This window comes from Salvelinus alpinus, chromosome 26 (assembly GCF_045679555.1).
Source record: "Salvelinus alpinus chromosome 26, SLU_Salpinus.1, whole genome shotgun sequence".
Lineage (NCBI taxonomy): Eukaryota > Metazoa > Chordata > Actinopteri > Salmoniformes > Salmonidae > Salvelinus > Salvelinus alpinus.
In genome coordinates, this window is record NC_092111.1 from 5,958,024 (window position 1) to 5,981,748 (window position 23,725).

At 43.8% G+C, this 23,725-nt stretch overlaps 1 protein-coding gene across 2 annotated transcripts in view; it reads left to right on the forward strand.

The window, feature by feature from the left end:
* Positions 1-23,134, forward strand: part of LOC139554505 (transmembrane protein 268-like) — a 33,654-nt gene extending 10,520 nt beyond the window's left edge. Inside the window, exons 1-10 of one of the 2 annotated variants that reach the window (XM_071367337.1) lie at positions 4,671-4,778; positions 4,881-4,950; positions 5,842-5,971; positions 6,334-6,428; positions 12,778-12,885; positions 13,096-13,245; positions 21,083-21,193; positions 21,863-21,952; positions 22,329-22,547; positions 22,808-23,134. In XM_071367337.1, coding sequence (XP_071223438.1) covers positions 5,854-5,971; positions 6,334-6,428; positions 12,778-12,885; positions 13,096-13,245; positions 21,083-21,193; positions 21,863-21,952; positions 22,329-22,547; positions 22,808-22,978 — 1,062 coding nt within the window. In that variant the 5' untranslated portion in view covers positions 4,671-4,778; positions 4,881-4,950; positions 5,842-5,853 and the 3' untranslated portion in view covers positions 22,979-23,134. Of the gene's footprint in view, positions 1-4,670; positions 4,779-4,880; positions 4,951-5,841; positions 5,972-6,333; positions 6,429-12,777; positions 12,886-13,095; positions 13,246-21,082; positions 21,194-21,862; positions 21,953-22,328; positions 22,548-22,807 lie in introns of those variants that run through there. The other variant, XM_071367336.1, reaches the window with a different exon arrangement.
* The last annotated feature ends 591 nt before the right edge of the window (positions 23,135-23,725 follow it).

A 23,725-nucleotide genomic window follows, 5' to 3' on the forward strand; every position in this document is an offset into this window, starting at 1 on the left:
GAGACCATCGAGCTTGTCTGGAGTTCAACCGCTTCGCCTGCTGGATATACTCCAGATTTTTGTGGTCCGTAAGCACTTGAAACGGTTGAGAAGCCCCCTCGAGCCAGTGTCTCCATTCCTTCAATGCCATCTTAACCGCTAGGAGTTCACGATCCCCCACATCGTAATTCCTCTCGGCCGGGGTAAGCCGGTGAGAGAAGAAGGCGCAAGGATGAAGCTTCTTGTCTTCACCCCTCTGAGACAGGACAGCTCCAACCCCAACCTCTGATGCGTCTACCTCCACCACAAAAGGTTCATCCGCCGTTGGTAGTGTCAGAATGGGAGCAGAGAGGATGCGCTGCTTGAGTCCTTGGAAGGCCGTCTCAGCTTCTCTTCCCCACAGAAACCTTGTGTTGCCACCCTTGGTTACAGCTGAGAGAGGGGCTGCCACCGAGCTGAAGTTCTTGATGAACTTGCGGTAAAAGTTGGTGAAGCCCAGGAAACGCTGAACTTCCTTAACGGACTTGGGGGTGGGCCAATCCGCTACCGCCCCTACCTTCTTGGGGTCCATCTGGACTCGACCGGGTTCCACTACAAATCCCAGGAATTGTACTCGGGAGGAATGGAATTCACATTTTTCCGGCTTCACGTACAAATGGCTGTCAAGGAGGCGTTTGAGTACTTGTCTGACATGCTTAGTGTGTTCTTGAAGGGAGCTCGAAAAGATGAGGATGTCATCCAAGTAAACAAACACGAAGATGTTAAGCATATCCCTAAGCACATCGTTTATGAGCGCTTGGAACACAGCCGGAGCGTTGGTCAGGCCGAAGGGCATCACCAAGTATTCGTAGTGACCAGTAGGCGTGTTGAAAGCGGTCTTCCACTCGTCACCGGGTTTGATCCGCACAAGATGGTATGCGTTCCGCAGGTCAAGCTTAGTGAAGACAACTGCTTCCTGGAGCAGCTCAAAGGCTGTGGCCATAAGGGGTAGCGGGTAGCGGTTACGGACGGTTATGGCATTAAGTCCCCGGTAGTCGATGCAAGGACGTAATCCCCCGTCTTTTTTGGCCACAAAGAAAAACCCTGCTCCCGCCGGCGAGGTGGATGGACGCATGAGGCCTGCTGCCAGAGCGTCCTTGATGTAGGTATCCATAGCAGCTCGTTCGGGAGGAGATAGGGAAAAGATCCGACCCCTGGGGGGGCAGGTGCCCGGAAACAGGTCGATGGGGCAATCGTAAGGTCTATGGGGTGGTAGTTTGGTGGCCCTCTGTTTGCTAAATACCGGTTTGAGGTCATGGTAACACTCGGGAACTCGGGACAGGTCGATGGATTCTAGAGACTCGGGAGGGGAACTCGGGGAACTTGGGAAGATACAAGTGGCTTGGCACGTAGGACCCCACTGCTTGATAGTGCCCACAGACCAGTCGATGTGAGGGTTATGGCTGTGAAGCCAGGGGTATCCAAGGACGAGAGGGAACTCGGAACACGAGGTCAGATGAAAGTTCATCACTTCCTGGTGTTGGGAAACTGAAAGTCGCAAGGGAGTAGTGACACGAGTGACAAGTCCAGATCCCAAAGGGCTTCCATCCAACGTAGTAACCCTTATGGGGTCACTTAGAGGTTCAGAGGGAACGCCATTCTCCTTCGCCCAGACACCATCCATGAAGTTACCTGCGGCTCCAGAGTCTACCAAGGCTTGAAGGGGAAGCTCGTGGTTGTCCCAGGAAAGGGTAACTGGAATGAGCAGGCGGGAGTTGGATGGATGGGAGGAGGTTATGTTACCCGTTACAGTCCTCCCAGGCCTGCACGGGAGAGTGCGTTTTCCCTGGAGCCCGGGACACGTGGAGAGGAAATGGCCCGGTTTGCCGCAATATAGACAGCATCGCTCCCTCATCCGGCGGTCTCTCTCAGCCTGGGAGATGCGTCCAACCTGCATGGGTTCCGGTGGAGTCAGTGAGGATAAAGGTGGAGACTCGGAGCTGGGACCGATAGGAGCTAGGGTGAGAGATCTACGGTTGAGCTCTCTCTCTCTCAGACGCTGGTCTATGCGTGAAGCCAACTTGATCAGGGACTCGAGGTTGTCTGGTGGTTCCCGAGTGGCCAGTTCATCTTGGATGGTGTCGGAAAGACCCTTCAAAAAACACACTGTGAGCGCCTCGTCATTCCAGCCACTCACTGCTGCCACCGTGTGGAACTGGATGGCATAGTCCATCACGCTGCGCCGACCTTGGCGGAGAGTCAGGAGCTGTTTGGCTGAGTCAGGACCGCTGGTAGGACCTTGAAACACTCGCTTGAATTCTTCAGCAAAGGTAGAGTAGCTGGCACAGCAGGGACTTTGGGCATCCCACACAGCAGTAGCCCAGGCTAGGGCTTTTTCCGACAGCAGGGTGATAATATATGCTATCTTGGAGCGGTCGGTGGGAAACGACGAGGGTTGCAGCTCGAAGGAGAGAGAACATTGGGTGAAAAACCCCTTACAAACACTCGGATCACCTGAGAACCGTTGGGGAGGCGGCAGACGAGGTTCAGCCAGGGGGTTAACTGCCACGGGCACTTGAATCTGATGAACTGGAGCAGAAGCGGTTGCAGGAGAAAGTTGATCAGAAATCTGCTTTATGGAAGTCATCATCTCCGACAGAAGTTGAGAATGTCCAGCCAGTAAGGCCTCTTGCTGAACCAGAGCAGCTTCGTGACGTTGGACAGTCCCCTCGTGGTGGGACAGCATGGGGAAAAAGTCCTGGGTACTGGCTGCCTCTGGGTTCATATTAATGGCTCAGTGTTTCTGTCAGGACCCGGTGCGAGAAACAGTCACTAAATAATTGGCAGAACCCAGAAGATGAGGCAGACACAGCAGTACTAGAGATGGTGGTTTAATAAAAAATAGATATCCTCCAAAATACAACGAAAAAACCACAAAGTGGTAAAAAACAGCAGGGAAAAACAAACCTCAAAAGACTACTCAAATAATAAACAAGAACAAAACCAGAGAACCTCTGGAAAATCCAACAAGAGAAAAGTCTATATAAAACAAGGCTTGGGCTGGGGCTGGGTGCTAACTTACAAACACTGAGCAAGGAACTAAGGAACACACAGGGTTTAAATACTAACAAGGGAATGACTTACAGGTGCAAACAATAATTGGAGCAAGAAAAACAAAAGGTACAAAAAAGGTGCAAGGGGGACATCTAGTGAACAAAACCTGAACAGTCCTGGCCAAAACCTGACATTATGTCTCTGTGTCCAGTATAAAGGAACTTAGAGGTTGTTTTGCGAGCCGATGCTAACTAGAGTTGGCGCAATGACTGTAAGTCTATGGGTATGCTAACAGATACACATAGACGTCCAGTCATTGAAATGACTTTCATCTTAAGTGCGGGTAGGTAGGACCTTTAATGTAATAGTTTCTACATTGTGTAGTCTCTGGAGAGTTGTCCTATTAGTCATGTGTATTTCTTTATGTTCAGAACCACAACTGTAACTGGTCCACATAACAATTCTGTAAAATAGTTTTTATCTTCAAAAAACATTCCTAGAATTAGGAGTAGAGTGAATAGATAAGGAGAAAACGCTGAAGAGCTTTTTGCCTCATGGTTTCTCTTCTCTGTCATAAAACCTTTGGTAGAGATACACACAGACACACATAACACACATCAAACATCACATGCTCGTACACAGCAATATACAGTCATTCACATAAAAGTGTAAACAGGCGGGGTACTTTTTTCATTAGGGGCACCAGCGTGGTCAAGCTGTTTGAAAGTTGGCAACTCACTTCCTTACAGCAGAGGAAGTGAGAATGAGAGAGTGTGTGCTTGAGAGAGAGGGAGAGAGAGAGATTTATTCATGTTGATTTATTTTCCCTTTTGTACTTTTATTTGCACATTGTTACAACACTGTATATAAACATAATATGACATGTGAAATGTCTTTATTCTTTTGGAACTTCTGTGAGTGTAATGTTTACTGTTCATTTCACTTTTGTTTATTATATACTTCACTTGCTTTGGCAATGTTAACATATGTTTCCCATGCCAATAAAGCCCTTGAATTGAATTGACAATAGGCTGACCTGGCTCTCAAGATAAGACAGACTATGTGCACACTGCCCACAAAATGAGGTGGAAACTGAGCTGCACTTCCGAACCTCCTGCCAAATGTATGACCATATTAGAGACACATATTTCCCTCAGATTACACAGACCCACAAAGAATTTGAAAACAAATTCAATTTTGAAAAACTCCCGTATCTATTGAGTGGAATACCACAGTGTGCAATCACAGAAGCAAGATTTGTGACCTGTTTGCCACAAGAAAAGGGCAACCAGTGAAGAACAAACACCATTGTAAATACAATCTATATTTATGTTTATTTATTTTATTGTATTTGAACTATTTGCACATCATTACAACACTGTATATATACATAATATGACATTTGAAATGTCTTTATTATTTTGGAACTTTTATAAGTGTAATGTTTACTGTTCATTTTTCATTGTTTATTTCACTTTTGTTTATTATCTATTTCACTTGCTTTGGCAATGTACACATGTGTTTCCCATGCCAATAAAGCCCTTAAAATTGAATTGAGAGTGAGAAAAAGGAGAGAGAGATAGAGGGCGAGAGAGAGGAAAATAGAGAGGAGAGAGAGAACTGGTGTAGGGATAGAAGAAGACAACTTGAAGAAGACAACTTGAAGTCACGCTTGCCGACAGCATTTTCACACGTTTGTGCTAAAATGTGTCTCCCTCTCTAACAATCAATCGAGAGACACAGAGCTGGAGAGGGAAAGAGGGACGGTGGGAGAGAGAGAGAGCAAGAACAAGAGAATGAGAAAGCAACAGTAGTGTCTAAAAATGCAACTGCTCTCTGTCCCTTTACTTTCTCACTTTCTCTTTCAGAGTTTGTAGCTGTTGACAGCAGAGCGATAACTTGGCTGTGTATCGTGCGTTGAAGACGGACCCTGTTGAGGTGTAGTATGTCTATCTTATCTTATAACTGTGGTACAGCTTAGCCGCTTTTAACAGAAACCTGTGAAGTCTGTAGCCGGGGAAAAAAAGTCAGCTCCTAAAATGATTGTTGAAACTTAGGTTGAAACTCGAAAGTGCTGAATCAGAAACCATGTTGGTACACTTTAGTTGGATTCTTCTGTTGGTTTCTCCAACATGCTGACATAACATAGCAGAGCAATGTCGTCTGTTCTAAAAGGAGAAGTGATGTGGTTTCCGGTTGCTTTCGAAACATAGGACACATCAAGTGCTTGTCTTAACTCAACTGACTTCTCCAAAGTTAGGCTTTGACGTTTGATGCCATTGCTCGATAAAGCTGTGGTCTCCGATTGGGCGTCTCGTAAGGGAGCTTCAGCCATTGGCCATGTTTTCTCCAACAGTGTCAGTACAAGCCATGCCCCAGGAGAACACTATCTACTGAGGGAATATTCATCAAATGTTCTCATTTCAATGTCTTTGTTTTGCATCACACTGGAATGTGCTGCTTGCTTGCTGTCATCTTATCACTCCCTTCATGTACTGTGTATACGTCACACACATATCTGACAACCTACGGCACATGGGACAACTAGGAAGTGGTGTTGTAATCAGACCAAGCATCTGTCTGCTCGAGCAACGGATGTAGCCTGGTCCGAGATCTATTTGTGGAGGCTTGCCAACTCCTACAATGACTAAGAGTTGGCAAGCCTGCACAAATAGATCTGGGACCAGGCTAACGGAACTGTGTTGCTGTGGTCAGATGCACTGTGTATTTCCCGCTGACGGTCAGGGGCGTTCACGCACTTACTCATTTCCTCTGATTTACAGTTCCAGGGATCTTGATTCAACTGTATGACTGTTTTTGCTCGTTCAGGGTCTCGTCATCATGGATGAGATGGAGGACAAGACTTCTGTGCGTTCAGATGAGAGTGATGTTGAAGCGGACCTAAGACGATCATCCAAGATCCAGCCAGAAAACAGAGGAACATCTAGATGGAAGAATGGTGCGTAGTAACGTAGTTGTCAAATTGTACTATGGGTAAAAGTCTGATCATGCAAAATATGGTCTTTGTCAAATAAATATTCTTGGTTGGTTTCTCTTCCTTGTTCTATTTTTTCCCTCTTGGCAAGTTTTTGGGATAAACAAACCCTTTTCACAATGTCTCACTTTATTTATTTACCCTTAATACCTTTATTATTATTTCTCAATGTTTTGACTCTCTCTCCTTTTTCATCACTGTTAAAATCTCTGTCAGAATGTGTTATTGTCAAAATTAACACTCTCCCCGCCTCTCTCTCTCCCTCCTCTCTCCTACCGTCTCTCTCTGCCCCTCTCCCCTCTCTTTCCCCCCTTTCTCTTCTCCAGGTCAGTGTGTGCTGGCAGTACCAACCTCCTCCATGCTGAGCCCCAGGTTTGATCTGTCGCTCTGCAGGGCTCTGCTGGAGAGGGACGGCTTCCAGGTCAGTGCACACACACATACACACACTCTCTCCCTCTCTCTGGGTGCCCACTGGCAATTTTTATTCTCATCAAATGTCAAGCAGCCTGTCCACTTGTGTGGGGAGCTTGAACTAAACTCAGCAAAAAAAGAAATGTCCTCTCACTGTCAACTGCGTTTAACTCAACATTTGTAAATATTTGTATGAACATAACAAGATTCAACAACTGAGACATAAACTGAACAAGTTCCACACAGATGTGACTAACAGAAATGGAATGATGTGTCCCTGAACAAAGGGGGGGGTCAAAATCAAAAGTAACAGTCAGTATCTGGTGTGGCCACCAGCTGCATTAAGTACTGCAGTGTTGCCAGTTCTTGCTGTGAGATGTTACCCCACTCTTCCACCAAGGCACATGCAAGTTCCCGGACATTCCCTAGCCCTCACCCTCCGATCCAACAGGTCCCAGACGTGCTCAATGGGATTGAGATCTGGGATCTTTGTTGGCTATGCAGAATACTGACATTCCTGTCTTGCAGGAAATCACGCACAGAACGAGCAGTATGGCTGGTGGCATTGTCATGCTGGAGGGTCATGTCAGGATGAGCCTGCAGGAAGGATACCACATGAGGGAGGAGGATGTCTTCCCTGTAACGCACATCGTTGAGATTGCCTGCAATGACAACAAGCTCAGTCCGATGATGCTGTGACACACTGCCCCAGACCATGACGGACCTTCCACCTCCAAATCGATCCCGCTCCAGAGTACAGGCCTCGGTGTAACACTCATTCCTTCGACGATAAACGCAAATCCGACCATCACCCCTGGTAAGACAAAACCGCCACTCATCAGAGAAGAGCATTTTTTGCCAGTCCTGTCTGGTCCAGGGATGGTGGATTTGTGCCGGTAATGTCTGGTGAGGACCTGCCTTACAACAGGCCTACAAGCCCTCAGTCCAGCCTCTCTCAGCCTATTGCGGACAGTCTGAGCACTGATGGAGGAATTGTGCGTTCCTGGTATAACTCGGTTGTTGTTGTCATCCTGTACCTGTCCCGCGGGTGTGATGTTCGGATGTACCGATCCTGTGCAGGTGTTGTTACACGTGGTCTGCCACTGCGAGGACGATCAGCTGTCCATCCTTTCTCCCTGTAGCGCTGTCTTAGGCGTCTCAGTACAGACATTGCAATTTATTGCCCTGGCCACATCTGCAGTCCTCATGCCTCCTTGTAGCATGCCTATGGCACGTTCACGCAGATGAGCAGGGACCCTGGGCATCTTTCTTTTGGTGTTTTTCAGAGTCAGTAGAAAAGCCTCTTTAGTGTCCTAAGTTTTCATAACTGTGACCTTAATTGCCTACCGTCTGTAAGCTGTTAGTGTCTTAACGATCGTTCCACAGGTGCATGTTCATTAATTGTTTATAGTTCATTGAACAAGCATGGGAAACAGTGTTTAAACCTTTTGCAATGAAGATCTATGAAGTTATTTGGATTTTTATGAATTATCTTTGAAAGACAGGGTCCTGAAAAAGGGACGTTTCTTTTTTTGCTGAGTTTAAATTAACTGTTTTATGTCTCACCAAAATATAGGCCAACTGTTATTTCATCAATCTGAAAAGTTTTCATGAAGAAAAACGATCTTGAATTTGTGTGTCAGCAAACAGCACCCCCAAAACTTAATTTGCTAGGCTGGAGAAATGCAAGCAAATTCATTGATAAAGTTTTGCATGCCATGACTTGGTCCATGATATCAACATGATAGTTAAACATATTTTTAAGCTATAGGCAAGAGTTTGTTTAAAATAGACTTAAACGAAATCAAAATATAAACCATGGAGTGAGGCCGCGATTCCAGCCTATTGCCCCTTTTCGGCTATGCACCTTTTAAAGGCAATTAAAAAGGCAAAGTTTCCGCGTTCGCAGAGACAAACGCTGTCGGCTCTATCAGAAATGACTTTACAGATCGGAACGAATCCCGGCCTATCCTTATATTTTGAGTTATGATGGGGTAAGACCGCTGTACTACGCTCATGAAGCATTTCTAAGTTATATTCTTAAAAATCAGTATACGGTATCTATTCATTTAAATAAAGATTGAACCGCAGTTAATGTTGAAAATTTTACCTCAAGTCAAAGTTGTTGGCCAAAACATCACATCCAATGTGTGTTTTTTGTGTCAAAAGCCCTGTACCAAAACATGGCACAGGAATTATGAGAAGAATACATCTCCAGAGGTGATATGACTTCTGGGTTGCGTGGCAATACCCCCTTATCTAGACTGTCTGTAGTGATGCTTTTAGAGCGGAGTGGCTGCGTTGCCAAATTCTCTGGACACCTCTTCCCGATAGCTAAAGGACCAACCCTTCTGCGCATGTGCAGGATTTGTTTGGCTGCCCAGAGAACAGGTCACACTGGACAATTTCAATGATGAATGGAGAAGGGAAGGTGTCCAGGGGGGTGGAACTGGGGCGGAACGAGGCGATTACCTTTGGTCGCTCAGCATCAGCCCTTTTGAGCACAGGGAAGTGAGAAATAACTTTTTCTCTTATATCTCTTTGAATTCGTTTTTGTTAGGTTCTGAAATGAAATTTACAGATTAAACCGCTTCGGTAAAGGCTGAGGTGTTAATAGTACATTCATATAACATTTACTCTGAGATAGTGGATGTGTCACGTCTGTACATGATCCGCTTATGACATGATGCCCACCAGCCAAACCTTCCTTCTGTAAATTAGATAAAAGGACAGGACCCACTGCAGCCCAGCATACCTACCTGCCTACCAGCCCAACCAGAACCATGTTTGTGTTCCTCTGTGTTGTCTCTATCTTAAGCCTTGCTTTGGGTGCTGAACATGACACTCCAGACCAGGGTGAAGAGCTATCCCAAAAATCCTGCCCCATGGGCTGGTACGACTTTAATGGATGCTGCTATAAGTACAATTCCACACGACTGGACTGGGCAGCCACTGAGTCATACTGTGTGATTTAGGGAGCAAACTTGGAACACCAGTTCATCAAAACCCTAATCAAGACTTTCAACCCTTTAGAGTTCTACACCTGGATCAGGTTGTCTGAGATAGTTAGGGAGGGGCAGGGTCAGATAATGCAGGGTCCCTGGGCCCAGACCCGTGGGGGGCCCAAGAGGCAGCAAAACATTTTTTAAAGAATATATACAGTACCAGTCAAAGGTTTGGACACACCTGCTCATTCAAGAGTTTTTCTTTACTTTGACTGTTTTCTACATTGTAGAATAATAGTGAAGACATCAAAACTATGAAATAACACATATGGAATCATGTTGTAACCAAAAAAGTGTTTAACAAATCAAAATATATTTTATATTTGAGATTCTTCAAAGTAGCCACCCTTTGCCACAGCTTTGCACACTCTTGGCATTCTCTCAACCAGTATCACCTGGAATGCTTTTCCAAAAGTCTTGAAGGAGTTCCCACATATGCTAAGCACTTGTTGGCTGCTTTTCCTGCTTTTTTCATCTGATGCAGCACTCCATCACTATCCTTCTTGGTCAAATAGCCCTTACACAGCCTGGAGGTGTGTTGGGTCATTGTCCTGTTGAAAATCAAATTATAGTCCCACTAAGTGCAAACCAGATGGGATGGCGTATTGCTGCAGAATTCTGTGGTAGCCACAGAATTTTTACCTAGTGGGAAAAAGTCAGAGTGGCTTGAGTGGGACCAAGAAAAGCAAAGTACAGAAAATGGCGGGTTGTGTATCAGAGGACGCATGGCTCTCGACCTTCGCCTCTCCCGAGTCCATACGGGAGAGGCGAAGGTAAGAACTTTAACAAAAAATGCCCAAACTGACTGTTATTTGATTTATTCATTTTTTGGGTACTTTTTACCCCTTTTTTCTCCCCAATTGTTAGTTACAGTCTTCTCCCATCACTGCAACTCCCGTACGGACTCGGGAGAGGCGAAGGTCGAGATCCATGCGTCCTCTGATACACGACCCGCCAAGCCGCACTGCTTCTTGACGCACTGCTCGCTTAACCCGGAAGCCAGCTGCACCAATGTGTCAGAGGAAACACTGTACAGCTGGCGACCGAAGTCAGCATGCATGCGCCTGGCCCACCACAAGGAGTCGCTAGAACACGATTGGACAAGGACATCCCGGCCGACCACACCCTCCCATAACCCGGACGAGGCTGGGCCAATTGTGCGCCGCCTCATGGGTCTCCCGGTCGCGGCCGACTGCGACACAGCCTGGGATCGAACCCAGGTCTGCAGTGATGCCTCTAGTACTACGATGCAGTTCCTTAGACCGCTGCGCCACTCGGGAGGTCCCACTGGTTATTGTTCTGTGCAACACATAGACACAAAGGACAATGACAACCAAAAGGCCTGCAATCGCACATACGAGATATCAACCCATTGGCTTGTGCTGCACATATTCTGAATTTGGTTGGGGTAAGTACTGTGAACTACTGCCTTGAGACAGATTCGTTTTTCACATTTGTGCCGTCAATATTTAACTTTTGCTCCAAAACCACTTGGCGATGGCAGATTGTTAAATCAGGTTCACAACCAAATGAAAACAGTTGAATAGCTACACGCAAATCTCTTTCCGGTATGAGATGGTCTGCCCATGCACGTGCCTCATAAGCATTATGCCTCAATTATGCAAATGTTAGTCTCTTCTAGAAATATCTGAGGACGAAAATCGAACTCTTGCACGCTTAAACAAGGCTCTAACGCTCTCTACCCAAATGGATAAACTTAAAATAGCTTTTTACTTCCAAAGTTTTCAGAATGCAAGCGCTGCACTTCAGGCAGTCCAACTGGACCTGTCTAGCGCTGTTCCTTTCGTGGCCCCCTTGAGAGATTTTGTTTCTGGGCTCCGGGATCAGTATGATAGCTTTGAGGCAAAAGGAAAGGACATGTCACCGCTTTACAAACCTGACACACAATGACATAGACGACGCAAAAAAAACATGCTGATGAGTCGTAAAAGGCAGAGCCTGACGTCGTTTATCAATGACAGGTCAGCAGAAATTTACCGGCGGTAAATTTGTTGTGATTGACACACTTAAGTTGGATAGGAGGTATAAGTCATACAAAGAGCTAAACTGCTTTGGTTTTTTAACAATATGCCTTTACTTTCCTCACAAAACCTACATTCAATCTGCACACAACCTTCAGAGGTAATGTCAATCTGACTTGCAACATGCTTTTCCAGATGAAATGGTCCAGTTTAAAGAATTTATTAAAAAAAGTGACAAAAACACATATGCCAGGGCATTGCTTCACACGTTGAGACAGAGGAATATACAAGCAGTTTTCCAATGTTGGCATTACCTTGCAAATATTATTGACTTTACCTCTTACCAAAGCTGGTTCTTCTCAATAACATACTCAATTCAGGTTAGAATCACATTTGGCAGCAATTACAGCTGTGAGTCTTTCTGGGTAATTATAAGAGCTTTCCACACGTGAATTATGCAATTATTCTTTTGAAAATTCTTCAAGCTCTGTCAAATTGTTTGTTGATCATTACTAGACAACCATTTTCAGATCTTGCCATAGATTTTCAAACAGATTTAAGCCAAAACTGTAACTCAGGAACATTCACTGTCTTCTAGGTAAGTAACTCTTGTGTAGATTTGGCCTAGTGTTTTAGGTTATTGTCCTGCTGAAAGGTGTGGTGGAAAGCAGACAGAACCAGGTTTTCTAAGATTTTGTGTGTGCTTAGCTTCATTCTGTTTCTTTTTGTTATCCTAAAAAACTCCCCAGTCCTTAAGGATTACAAGCATACCCATAACATGATGCAGCCACCACTATTCTTGAAAAATATGGAGAGTGGTACTCAGTCATGTGTACCAATGTGGACTTTCCCCAAACATAACACTTTGTATTCAGGACAAAAAGTAAATTGCTTTGCCAACAGGATGCATGTTTTGAAAAATTGCTTTGCAAACAGGATGCATGTTTTGAAAAATATATATATTCTGTACAAGATTCCTTCTTTTCACTCTGTCAATTAGGCCTAGGTTAGTATTGTGGAGTAACTACAATTATCAGGTTTCTCCTATCACAGCCATTATACTCTAACTATTTTAAAGTCACCACTGGCCTCATGGTGAAATCCCTGAGCGGATTCCTTCCTCTCCGGCAACTGAGTTAAGGTCACTGTCTATTTGTAGTGACTGGGTGTATTGATACACCACCCCAAGTGTAATTATTAACTTCACCACTCAGGGATATACAATGTTTTTTAAATAATTATGTCACACACACTTTTACAAACATTTGACCACCCACATCCCTGACACATATTGCAGGTCAATAAAGTATTTTTTGTTTTTACATTATTACCATGTATTCACTGTTTGGTTCATTTGGTTTCTCCACTGTAGATTCCTGTAGCAGACTTTGAGACACCTCTTGACATAGCACTGGATGTGTCATCGGTCAGGAGATACCTGTTCCTTAACTCTTCTCTCTTCCACTTCATCATGGCACCGGTAGGGTCCCTCAAAGTCTTGATTAATAACACAAGGGTCTTTTATTATTATTATTTTTTTTTTACATCCATTACATTATTCACAATAGTGTCCAGTATCTGTTGATCTCCTACACCATCTGGGTGTCTTCTACTAATGTGTCCTGTATTTGTTCAGAGTTAGTTCTTGTATGTTTAGTTTATACTGTGTATCATTTTATCTCCCCTCCAGATTATATATGTGGTGATATGGTGTGCTGTGTTCTCCACTCTTCATATGTATCTCTCGGTCGCTGACTGGGTCCTCTGCCTGTCTGTCAGTCTGGTCTCCATCTTCCTCACCACATTCATCATCGTCATCCTCCACTATAGTAACAAGGAGGTGGGTGTTCAATCTGTTTATCAGTCTGACAGCACTTAATGTTTTACTGCTTTGGGCTAAAGTAGGGTCATACAGAGGGTTTCTTGGTAGTCTTAAACAAATCTACTTTGAAGCAAAAGTATACACCCCACACACATGGTTATGGGCTTAAAAAAGAGAACACCTTGTCAGATATAGAATTTAAATGTATTACATTACACTTTACAGTGCATTCAGAAAGTATTCAGACACCTTCATTTTTCCCACATTTTGTTACGTTACACACAGCCTTATTCTAAAATGGATTAAATTGTTTTTTTCCCCCTTATCAATCTAAACACAAATTAAAATATCACTGGAGTCATTCCAAATACATTTTTGCCACTTGTGTAGCCTACCTGGAGCTGGTAAACCAATTTAATAAATAGCCAAAATAACTTCTGTTTATTGTTGTTGTAGGCTTATGTTATTATGCAATTATTAATGGGCATGTTTAATTAATTAAAGTGAAAGTTATCAAAGCTCTATCGCAATTGCCGTTCTGTTGTTAGAACGCGTTAGATTGACGGTAACAGTAGTCAAATTAGGCTTCGGGTAAAACATTTTTAAAAAGTTGACAAGCATATTTAGTTCATGTAAATATTATTAATATTAAATTCAGTGATTGAAATTATGACCGCATCCTCAGTAGCCTATTCAGGCAGGCTATTGGGAGAAACAAGCATGTCTAACCTCGAAATCACCTCGCTATTCATTTGAATAAATGTTTCTGTTAATTTGACCTAAGCAAGCTGCTAAATTGTTCAGTTTACAGCTTGCCTACATCTTGTCTAGGCTACTATAGACTATCTGAAATGAGATGTAGGCCTATCAGGGGCTATAGGCATCCTGCCTTTATCTAAGCAAACCATGGCAAAGTTGAATTACAATTATAAACACAGATTTCAGTCTGTAGCCTATGCCTATTGAAATGACAAGTCAATCTCGCAAATAGGCCATTTATAATGGTTTGTAGTCTTAACATCTGGCACATAACAGCATTGCCAGAAAATAGGCCAACATTTGTTTTTTTATGTTTGTCTAAGTGTTACTTGCTCAGTGATTGAGATCCTCTGTCCAACTTTCATCACTCAAACTCTCCTGTCAGATTTATCTATAGTTATGCACATGCGCAAAGGGGATTTGTTTACAATTATAAACCTGATTCCAGCCCTGAATGCTGATTGGCTCAAAGCTGTGGTATATCAGACCATATACCATGGGAATGACAAAGCATTTTATTTTTACCGTTCTAATTATGTTGGTAGCCAGTTTATAATAGCAACAAGGCACCCCGGAGGTTTGGTTTGAGGTATATAAAATCTAATTTTATTGGTCACATACACATGATTAGCAGATGTTATTGCGGGTGTAGCGAAATGCTTGTGCTTCTAGCTCCGACAGTGCAGTAATATCTAACTGTAACGGTTTTCTTCCGTTGGTAAAGGATAGGACCAAAATGCGGCGCGGGTAGTGTTCAACATGTTTAATAAACAAAGAGACGATAACGTGAACACTATACAAAATACAAAACAATAAATGTGAAAACCGAGACAGTCCTATCTGGTGCAGAACACAAAGACAGAAGACAACCACCCACAAACCCCAACACAAAACAAGCCACCTAAATATGATTCCCAATCAGAGACAACACAAAACACCTGCCTCTGATTGAGAACCATATTAGGCCAAACATAGAAACAGACAAACTAGACACACAACATAGAATGCCCACCCAGCTCACGTCCTGACCAACACTAAAACAAGTAAAACACACAAGAACTATGGTCAGAACGTGACACTAACAAGTAATATCTAACAAACTACACAACATATACCCAATACACACAAATCTAAATAGGAATGAATTAAGACTATATACATATGGACGAGCGATGTCAGTGCGGAACGGACTAAGATCCAGTAGAATAGTATAGAAAAACAGTATATACATATGAGATGAGTAATGCAAGATATGTAAGCGTTATTAAGTGACTAAGATACTGTAGAAAAGTATAGAATACAGTATATACATATGAGATGAGTAATGGCAGATATGTAAACATTATTAAAGTGACTAGTGTTACATTCCTTAAAGTGGCCAGTGATTCCTAGTCTATGCCTATAGGCGGCAGCCTCTAATGTGCTAGTGATGGCTGTTTAACAGTCTGATGGCCTTCAGCTAGAAACTGTTTTTCATTCTCTCGGTCCCAGCCTTGATGCACCTGTACTGACCTCGCCTTCTGGATGATAGCGGGTGAACAGGCAGTGGCTCGGGTGGTTGATGTCCTTGATGATCTTTTTGGCCTTTCTGTGACATCAGGTGCTGTAGGTGTCCTGGAGGGCAGGTAGTTTTACCTCGGTAATGCGTTGGGCAGACTACATCACCCTCTGGAGAGCCTTGCGGTTGCGGGCGATGCAGTTGCCGTACCAGGCGGTGATACAGCCGGACAGGATGCTTTCAATTGTGCGTGTGAGGGTTTTAGGTGACAAGCCAAATTTCTTTAGCCTCCAGGGTTGAAGAGGCTCAGTTGCACCGCCTTCACCACACTGTCTGTGTGGGTGGTCCATTTCAATTTGTCAGTGATGTGTACGCAAAGGAACTTGAAGCCTTCCACCTACTCCACTGCGCTCCCGTCGATGTAGATAGGGGGGTGCCCCCTCTGCTGTTTCCTGAAGTCCACGATCATCTCCTTTGTTTTGTTGACATTGAGTGAGAGGTTGTTTTCCAGGCACCACACTCCCAGAGCCCTCACCTCCTCCCTGTAGGCTGTTTCGTCATCGTTGGTAATCAAGCCTACTACAGTTGTGTCGTCTGCAAACTTGGCCACGCAGTCATGGGTGAACAGGGAGTACAGGAGGGGGCTGGGCACGCACCCTTGTGGGGCCCCAGTGTTGAGGATCAGCGGAGTGGAGGTGATGTTTCCTACCCTCACCACCTGGGGGCGGCCCGTCAGGAAGTCCAGGACCCAGTTGCCAGGGCAGGGTTCTGACCCAGGGCCTTGAGCTTAATGATGAGCTTGGAGGGTACTATGGTGTTGCATGCTGAGCTATAGTCAATAAACAGCATTCTTACATAGGTATTCCTCTTGTCCAGATGGAATAGGGCAGTGTGCAGAGTGATGGCGATTGCATCGTCTGTGGATCTATTGGGGAGGTAAGTTAATTGAAGTGGGTCTAGGGTGGCAGGTAAGGTAGAGGCGATATGATCCCTGACTAGTCTCTCAAAGCACTTCATGATGACAGAGGTGAGTGCTACGGGGTGATAATCATTAAGTTCAGTTACCTTTGCCTCCTGGGTACAGGAACAATGTTGAAACATGTGGGGACAGCAGACTGGGATAGGGAGAGATTGAATATGCCCATAAACATACCAGCCAGCTGGTCTGTGCAAGATGGCGCCGACGGAGATGGCAGCATCGCGACTAGCTCTTAGAAAACGTTGCAGTATTTAGTTTGTACTCTTTTTTACATTATTAGCTCAGGAAATGTTTTGTGTCATTACATACAGCCAGGAAGAACTATTGAATAATAGAGCGGCAGTAACATACAGTGGGGAGAACAAGTATTTGATACACTGCCGATTTTGCAGGTTTTCCTACTTACAAAGCATGTAGAGGTCTGTAATTTCTATCATGGGTACACTTCAACTATGAGAGACGGAATCTAAAACAAAAATCCAGAAAATCACATTGTATGATTTTTAAGTAATTAATTTGCATTTTATTGCATGACATAAGTATTTGATACATCAGAAAAGCAGATCTTAATATTTGGTACAGAAACCTTTGTTTGCAATTACAGAGATCATACGTTTCCTGTAGTTCTTGACCAGGTTTGCACACACTGCAGCAGGGATTTTGGCCCACTCCTCCATACAGATCTTCTCCAGATCCTTCAGGTTTCGGGGCTGTCGCGGGGCTATACGGACTTTCAGCTCCCTCCAAAGATTTTCTATTGGGTTCAGGTCTGGAGACTGGCTAGGCCACTCCAGGACCTTGAGATGCTTCTTACGGCGCCACTCCTTAGTTGCCCTGGCTGTGTGTTTCGGGTCGTTGTCATGCTGGAAGACCCAGCCACGACCCATCTTCAATGCTCTTACTGAGGGAAGGAGGTTGTTGGCCAAGATCTCGCGATACATGGCCCCATCCATCCTCCCCTCAATACGGTGCAGTCATCCTGTACCTTTTGCAGAAAAGCATCCCCAAAGAATGATGTTTCCACCTCCATGCTTCACGGTTGGGATGGTGTTCTTGGGGTTGTACTCATCCTTCTTCTTCCTCCAAACACGGCGAGTGGAGTTTAGACCAAAAAGCTCTATTTTTGTCTCATCAGACCACATGACCTGCTCCCATTCCTCCTCTGGATCATCCAGATGGTCATTGGCAAACTTCAGACGGGCCTGGACATGCGCTGGCTTGAGCAGGTGGACCTTGCGTGCGCTGCAGGATTTTAATCCATGACGGTGTAGTGTGTTACTAATGGTTTTCTTTGAGACTGTGGTCCCAGCTCTCTTCAGGTCATTGACCAGGTCCTGCCGTGTAGTTCTGGGCTGATAACTCACCTTCCTCATGATCATTGATGCCCCACGAGGTGAGATCTTGCATGGAGCCCCAGACCGAGGGTGATTGACCGTCATCTTGAACTTCTTCCATTTTCTAATAATTGCGCCAACAGTTGTTGCCTTCTCACCAAGCTGCTTGCCTATTGTCCTGTAGCCCATCCCAGCCTGTTGCATGTCTACAATTTTATCCCTGATGTCCTTATACAGCTCTCTGGTCTTGGCCATTGTGGAGAGGTTGGAGTCTGTTTGATTGAGTGTGTGGACAGGTGTTTTTTATACAGGTAACGAGTTCAAACAGGTGCAGTTAATACAGGTAATGAGTGGAGAACAGGAGGGCTTCTTAAAGAAAAACTAACAGGTCTGTGAGAGCCGGAATTCTTACTGGTTGGTAGGTGATCAAATACTTATGTCATGCAATAAAATGCAAATTAATTACTTAAAAATCATACAATGTGATTTTCTGGATTTTTGTTTTAGATTCCGTCTCTCACAGTTGAAGTGTACCTATGATAAAAATTACAGACCTCTACATGCTTTGTAAGTAGGAAAACCTGCAAAATCGGCAGTGTATCAAATACTTGTTCTCCCCACTGTAACTACCAGCATTACGACCAGGAATACGACTTCCCTGGAGCAGATCCTTTGTTCACTCTCCCCTCTCACTCCCCACATTGCCGGCGGCTGTGTTTCATGATTAACGACTCATGGTGTAATTCTAGGAACATACAGGAACTCAAGTCATTTTGTTCACCCGACCTAGAATACCTCACAATTAAATGCAGACCATATTATCTCCCAAGAGAATTCTCCTCCGTCATCACCACGGCCGTTTACAGCCCACCTTAAGCCGAAACCTTGACGGCCCTCAAAGAACTTCAAATGGACTTTATGCAAACTGGAAACCACATATCCTGAGGCTGCATTTATTGTAGCTGGGGATTTTAACAAAGCAAATCTGAGGACTAGGATGCCAAAATTCTATCAACATATTGACTGCCCTACTCGCACTACTAAGACTCTCAACCATTGCTATTCAAACTTCCGGGGTGCTTACAAGGCCCTCCCCCACCCTCCTTTCTGCAAATCTGACCATGACGCCATCTTGCTCCTCCCATCCTAAAGGCAGAAACTCAAACAGGAAGTGCCCGTGCTTTGTACTATATGGCCAATATACCACGGCTAACGGCTGTATCCAGGCGTCATGCTTAAGAACAGCCCTTAGCCGTGGTTTATTGGCCATATACCATACCTCCTTGTGCCTTATTGCTTAAATGAGATAGCAGTCAAATAAGGTAAATCGACATCCATAGCAGTCAAATGAGCTAAATCGACTTCCAAAGCAGTCAAACGAGCTAAATTGACTTCCAAAGCAGTCAAACGAGGTAAATCGACTTCCATGGCAGTCAAACGAGGTAAATCGACTTCCATGGCAGTCAAACGAAATAAATCAACACCCATAGCAGTCAAATGAGGTAAATAGACATCCATTGATGGAAAATGATCTGGCGAGTTTAATAAGGGCAAATTGTCTTTTCTCTTGCGACATATTCAAATTCCTTTATTACGTCATGTCCTAGCTCGCAATACTTATTATTTTGAGGAAAACTAAACTTGCTTCTAACGTCATACAGGTTACTACGATATTCCTTATTTGGCTCAATAGCATTATGGAAAAGGGTTAATTGTATAAATATGGCAACTCTTCTCTTGCTGTATAAAAATACAATTGGTCTAGTTTTCAGGCTTTTTGGGTGGGTTTTGAGTGGGCATTGGTCAGAAATTTCACATGCAACACTGTTGTCTGAGCAGTACACCCTAAGTCACTGCATAGGGAGGGATACTCATACATGCTATATTATGATACTTCAACCGAATAGGACAAGTTCTACATAGCTGGAAAGGTCAAAGACTGTAGAAACCGAATGTGCATAGGTGCTGCACAGAATATTTGCACATTTCCCCCAGAAATGGCCTAGCTAACACGTCAATACATTAGCATGAACCATTTTGGACTAATGTGAACGAGGCCATCTTTTCCGGTACATCTGAAAAGATGATCAAATGGTTGTGATGGAATAATTACATAATAACCATAGCCTCAATAAAAGGTAAGTCATTAAGTTTTTTTTAACCAATGGCTTATTGGTGGTTTATTGGATAACGTATTGTTGTGATCAAACCGAACATGCATGGTTTTCAATGGCTGACATGTGAGCAGGGAAAATATATCATATGGATTTTTGGGCAAGGACATCTGCTCAATGATGAAAATGTAAATGAGCAGTGAGCAGCTGGTAATGTATGGCTCTGCTGACAGCTGGGGATTTATGACCTTGTGTTGGAGGGGAGCAAGGATAATAAAGAACTTAACTGGTGATTTGGCTGTCTGAGGGCCTGTTTGACATAGAAACACCTGATTTTCAGCAGTTTTAATTACAATTTAAATGAATTATGAAAAATATGAATGAAATCCCACTGCAGGAAGAGATAGTCTTAATGGGTAGCCTAATTATAAAATGCCTTCTAATCTTTAATCGCAGTGCTAAAATTAGTGAGCTGTGGTAGCAACATAAATTATGCGTCTGTAACGGTCGTTTTCCTCCTCGTCTGAGGAGGAGTATGGATCGGACCAAAACGCAGCGTGGGTTGAATACATGTTTGTTTTATTAAAGAAAGACGAAGACGGAAAAACTCTTAACGTCGTTTATTGTTTTGTAGTTTGTTAACAGACCTGAACTTGTGAACATATAACACGAACGCACGAACAGGAAGGAACACACGAATGACATGAACGAAACGAACGAACGAAAACAGTCCCGTGTGGCACAAACACTGACACAGGAACAATCACCCACGAACAAACAGTGTGAACAGCCTACCTAAATATGGTTCTCAATCAGAGGAAACGTAAAACACCTGCCCCTGATTGAGAACCATATCAGGCTCGTTAACAACCCTAAACATAGAAACAAATAACATAGACTGCCCACCCCAACTCACGCCCTGACCATACTAAACAAAGACAAAACAAAAGAAATAAGGTCAGGAACGTGACAGCGTCGATATTAATAGGAATACATCTGTGCTTGTGGAAGCAAATGAATAGACTACATAGATATGCAACACCAGAGGATTGAAGATAAATATTCAGACACTTTGAAACCTATGTGGTTCATTATTGAACACCAGAGATTTTGGACTGTAGTCTGAAAACAGTTTTAAGACCAAAGAACATTCACGTAGATCTTCCTACAGATAAACATCAACATTGACGTGCGACTCATCCAGGTGAATGAGAGGCTGAGCCAACATATGCTGCTGGTGGGCGTGGCTGACTGGGTGCAGAGCTGCACTGGAACTCTACAGGTAGGCTACAGTAACCTGCACATATAGGCAGCTCAATCTGAGATGGAAGACATTTTGTGTCAAACCTTTTTATCACACTCACTTTCTTGTAATCGAGGTTACTTCTAAATACCTTTACTGTTTTTTGTGGTATAAATCTAACCGCATCCATTGACCGATCATTACGACAAGACACTTTGAAGATATATATCGATGAATTGATTCTGTAGTTTAATTGAAATAGGCCCTTTTATATCCTAATCAGACAGTAACAAATGTTCTGGCTCGTAGGAAGTCAAAACAAAAAGGGAGGGACTTTATTAGCGGCATCAATCACTATCAACAGATACCTGAATGAGATGAATCCACAACAAGTCTACCCACTGGGCACAGACGTCAATTCAACGTCTATTCCACATTGGTTCAATGCAATTTCATTGAAATGACGTGTAAACAACATTGATTCAACCAGTGTGTGCCCAGGGGGTAGTGACCATAGACCCGCACCTTGAGTGTCACTAACGGAACACAGGAAATGATGTGCATTACAGAAACTCCATACGCTAAATATTGTGTTGATCATTCTAGACCAAATATGAACTTTAGTCATCTAAACTGTCCTCATTACATTCATCCATCTGTCTCTGTTTGTTTGTCTCTAACTGTCTGTCTGTGTCTCGTCTCGCTCAGCTGTTCATTGTCTACTGGGATACGGCCCGCTGCTTGAGGACACTGACTGAAACTCTAGAGGAGATGAGCTTTGTCGGAGACGAGGCCCAGGTAGGTACATCATGATGTCACCATGTTCGCTCTATTGATTTGTGTCTGTGTTCTCTTTGGCAAGGCTTTCAGTAGGGACATTCTGTTTTGGGAAGCCAATGGGATATAATGTGCATAGATCGATACTGACAAATCTCTTTGTACTGTTATAAGGAATTGTCTGAGCAAAATTGAAATGAAATTGGACATTGACAATAGGAGACGTTTGAGTATTACATATTGTGTTTTAGGCCTATCGGAGGGTTTTATTTGGTGTATATTGCCTTTCAATTGCCTCGTAAGGCAATCTGGTGATGATCACCATTCAGTGTTTCTGTGTTGCACTAGCAGACAATGCACTGTAACGGGTTCCCCTCACTTTTCACTCACTCCCTAGAAGAGACTCAAGAAGAGAATGTCCCACCTTGTCCTGGTGTCAGAGGTCATGACCCTTGACCCTGTGGCGGTGGGGTCAAGTGTTCATGAACGTTCTGATGAGGAAAGGCCCCTCTTGATGAACGATGAGACTGAAGGCAGTACCTCAACCAGCCAAAGGGAGGACACCAAACTCACTACTAACTACATTTTGGTACCAGACCAAATACTACCAGCTCAGGTTAGTTAGACTGCTTTCAATAATACTTGTAATCTTATGTTACAATGTAGACCGCTCGCTAAAGGATTTTTCTTTAGTGCCTCATGTTGAACAAATGGTATTCCAGATTAGTGGAGGCTGGTGGAGGGAGAAATCTGGAGGACGGGCTCCAGCCACCACTGTTTAAGATATAGCCTACCTATAGACTGTAGCATGTGTTCAATACAGTATTACGAAGTCTCTTTTGTTGTTATGTTATACTAACATATCCCTTTTTGCAGGCCAAAGCACTCCAACTTCTACTGACCTACGGTGCGGTGTATGTCAAACTGTTGGTATCTGAAAAGCTGCCAAACTCCACACACCGCCCCCTACACCACAGGAGGAATCACTGCACCACTGCCTCCCTTTGTCTCTGTCAGTATATCAAAACCAAGGTCCTAGGATTATAAGACTGGGACACAGAAAAGCTGATGCGTTCCACTTTAAATAATATGTTACTGTAGGACAATAGAATATTTGCACTGACAATGTAAAAGTCACGATTTAGTACCCATTTGTGTACATTTTGCATTAAAATTATACAAACAATAAATATATATCTTTAAGAGGTTTGTCCTTATGTAGACAGGGATATTAATTTACGGTACATGCTAAGACATTTTGGGAGTGCATTTAGATAAACAGGGCAAAGTATGAATAAGAATATGTTCTGAACTGACTTGCCTAGTTAAATAAAGGTTAAATAAATAAAAAATAAAAAGATTTTGGGGAGATATAAAAAGAGAGTGGGGGCAAGAGTGAACAGATTCATTGATGCAGAGAAAGGATTAAGCTCAAGGGGTCAACATGAATCATTGGTCTTGGCTGACTGCACAGCTACACAGAAGGCGCATGTGGCACACAGTTTCATTCATTACCCATCGTTATTAATCAGCCTTGACGCAACTGCTGAGGTGATAGGCTCATAAGTATCCGGTGCTCGGCCCGATGACACAAACACACACAGTGAGCGACAGTGCAGGTCCGCTCAGGGGAGGCAGGGAGGTGTAGTGGAACAGAGATGCATGTTGCGACAGACAAAACGATCGCAGAGATGCTGGGTCGCTCTTTGGGAGGCTAAATGACCATCTGTGATCCTACAGACACGGTCTGGCCTAGTCCCACCACCTCCCTCTATCTCAGCGGAGGCTGGTGGG